At 60.3% G+C, this 2963-nt stretch overlaps 1 protein-coding gene across 1 annotated transcript; it reads right to left on the bottom strand.

The window, feature by feature from the left end:
- Positions 1–332: 332 nt before the first annotated feature.
- Positions 333–1964, bottom strand: LOC107134915 (nuclear pore membrane glycoprotein 210-like). Its single transcript, XM_015476912.2, has 2 exons — positions 1655–1964; positions 333–563 (listed from the first exon to the last, which is right to left on the bottom strand). Exons 1-2 carry the CDS (start codon positions 1844–1846, stop codon positions 384–386), a joined length of 372 nt encoding a protein of 123 aa, XP_015332398.1. The 5' UTR covers positions 1847–1964; the 3' UTR covers positions 333–383.
- Positions 1965–2963: the final 999 nt, after the last annotated feature.

Genomic DNA, 2963 nt, shown 5'->3' with positions numbered 1-2963 from the left:
AGGACAGCCTCGCCACGTCCCCTCTGTGCACCGGTGACACTGTGCCTGCCACGTGGCGTGACGGGTGCGCTAAACAGCTGGCGCTTAGAGAGCAGCTGGTGCCCGTGTCTCCTAAGGCCCCGCTCTGCCAGCTCAGCCACCGGCCGTGGGAAGCCCAGGCTGCAATGGTCACCACCGGCAGGACGCTCCCTCTGCCGAGGCTCCCTCCCCCGGGCAAGGTGGCCCCTCCCTGGGAAACCACAAGTGACCCCAAAATAAAAACAGATTTGAATTGGACAGCACTGGGTCCTGTTGGTGGCTGAGCCCGAGTCCCCACCTGCCGCTGCACCGGGTGGAACCAGGGGCACCTCGGGCAGGGCTGTGACAACAGTGTCACCCACACCCTACCTGTTGGTGGCAAAGCTGAGGACCGAACTGTGCGCGTGGAAGACGTCTCCAGAGTGGTCGTGAAAGTGGACGGTGAAGGTCACAGTCATCCCCAGGGGCAGGGCCGCCAGGGCCTCCTTGTCCTGGGTGTGCAGGACCGGGCTCATGGACATCCTCAGGTAGGAGATGGGGGACACCTGGAGGACAGGGGCAATACGATGACACCCCTGAGCCGGGGACGGGCCTCCAGAGCGCCATGCTTATGACCCAGTTCCCGCCTCCAACCATGCAGGCCAAGTGCCCCGGGCACCACCCAGGACACCCACGTCAGGACCTGGAGAGACGGGAGCGCTGTGCTCGTTGCTTAAGCACCACCGGCTGTCACCTGGCTCTTGGGGCACGTGAGGCGGGAACAATGCCCCTTGGGTCAGAGAGGAGCCCCAGGTGACGGAGGAACCCGGTTCCCAAAAATCGCAACTCAACAAATCTCTCTGGATCCCAGGCAGAAATCTCCTGGCCACAAAGCCACCCCTCCCCAGTCCAAAGTCCCGGGAGGCAGTGGCTGGTATACAGTTAGCGCTCAGCACGTGCGTGCTGAAACAGGATGAGCACTTAGCCGCTTTCATGAGCTTGACAAGTATCGTGGGGGGTCCCCGGCAAGTGCACAGTGTTTGGTCAAGGATCGACCTCGCTCTTCCCTGGGTGGCCCCCGTAGGGGCTCCACTCCCGGGGGTGGCCACGTTAGGGATCAGGCACGTCAGGCAGTGTACCCTTGGGCCGGGGGGACGGGGCACCAGCCCTGGGCCCCTGGGCTGATCCAGGCCCTCATTGGACTTGTTTCCCATCTATGAAACAAGGTGGGTGGAATCGGTGACCTCTCGGGGTCTTTGGCTCCAACGGCCACACACCTGCCCAGGATTTGTCCCTGGGTGACTCTTACGTAAATCCCTACCCACGGTTTGCAGCTGGAGAGTGAACACATTTTTTTATTTTTATTTTTTGGTACCGGGAAACTGAACCCAGAGGTGCTTAACCCCTGAGCCCCGTCCCCAGCCCTTTTTGTATTTTATTTAGAGACAGGGTCTCGCTGAGTTGCTCAGGGCCTTGCTAAGTGGCTGAGGCTGGCCTCCAACTGGTGATCCTCCTGCCTCAGCCTCCTGAGCTCCCGGGATCACAGGTGTGCACCGCAGGCCCCCGGCTGGGTGAACCAGTTTTACACCAGAAAGAGGAAACACGTGCCTCTGAGCTTTAGATTTTGTTATCCAAAACAGGGCCAAGTGCCACCCACCTTCACGGCAATGATGATGGTCTGGTTGGCCCCAAAAGGCTCCTGAGCGGTCACTTCAACAGTGGACGTCCCGATCACAGAGCCGGACACCAGGAAGCCCCTCTCATCGGCATGCACGACGGGAACCTTCTCAGGCCCCTCCAGGACACGGTAGCAAAGAGCCGCGGCACCGTCCCTTGGGGAAGAAGACATCTGTTTCTGCAGATGGCTGCGGGGGTGGGGGACGGCCTCGGCGAGGGGCCCTGGTCGATGCCTCGAGATCGACCATCTGCCTGCAGTGCGGTGTGTGCCGTCGCCGTCTGCAGCCTCGTCAGCCACCCCCAGGAGACCTAAGCCAGAAAGCCTGTGGCTCTGAAGACAACGTGGCCACGCACTCCTCAGAGTGGCCGCGGGGTCAGCGGGCGGTGGGCGACAGACCCCGAGGACGGTTCCATCAGCGACACGGTCATTTATGGGTAAAGATGGCTTCTGCAGCTAACGGTCACTGAGGTCAGGCCACCTGGTGCGGTGCAGAGTGCGGGGCGGGGGCAGGACATCCGGGTGGGGACAGGATCCGGGTGGGGACAGGACCGAGGTGGTCTAGAGCTTCCTCTGCCTTCTCTCTGGCCTCGGTTTCGTCAGCTCTGAAAGGGGAGGCCGAGTGCCCCATCCTATTTCTGGGGCTGCTCACTGGACCCTGAGAGGGGTCACGGACACCGTCAGCAGGCACTGAGCCAGGGGACGTCCTGTGGTGTCCTGCGCCCTCTCCTCTGCGGCCAGCCTTCCAGGTGGTCTGGGCCGCGGCTCCCCTAAATCTGGGGGCCAGCGGCTCTTACTTGAGCCCTGGCTTGGCCGTGTGGCCCCTTTCTTGGTGGGCTCCTGCAGGATGTCTGCTGTCACCCGATGTCACCTCATGCCATCCACCTCTGCCTGCATTCCTGGGGCCTAGCACAGCACTGGGCACTGAGTTACTTAGGGCTGAACACTCTCTGGGTGTGCGTTCATAAAACATGGAACTCGGCCCCCGGGCCCTTAGTAACTGCCACTCAAGCGCAAGTGCTCCTTAGGAAAAGTGTCCCTGTCACTGTGAGGGGCAGGTGGGAATCACGTCTGCTCAGAGCCTTTAAAGATGCACTTTTCGGGGCTGGGGATGTGGCTCAAGTGGTAGCGCGCTCGCCTGGCATGCGTGCGGCCCGGGTTCGATCCTCAGCACCACATACAAACAAAGATGTTGTGTCTGCCGAAAACTAAATAAAATAAATATTAAAATTCTCTCTCTCAAAAAAAAGAATTCTCTCTCCCTCTCTCTCTCTCTTTTAAAAAAAAAAAA

Source organism: Marmota marmota, unplaced genomic scaffold (genome assembly GCF_001458135.2).
Source record: "Marmota marmota marmota unplaced genomic scaffold, marMar, whole genome shotgun sequence".
Classification (NCBI taxonomy): Eukaryota; Metazoa; Chordata; class Mammalia; order Rodentia; family Sciuridae; genus Marmota; species Marmota marmota.
Note: the sequence above shows the minus strand (reverse complement) of the source record. Positions and strands in the feature narration are given on the sequence as shown.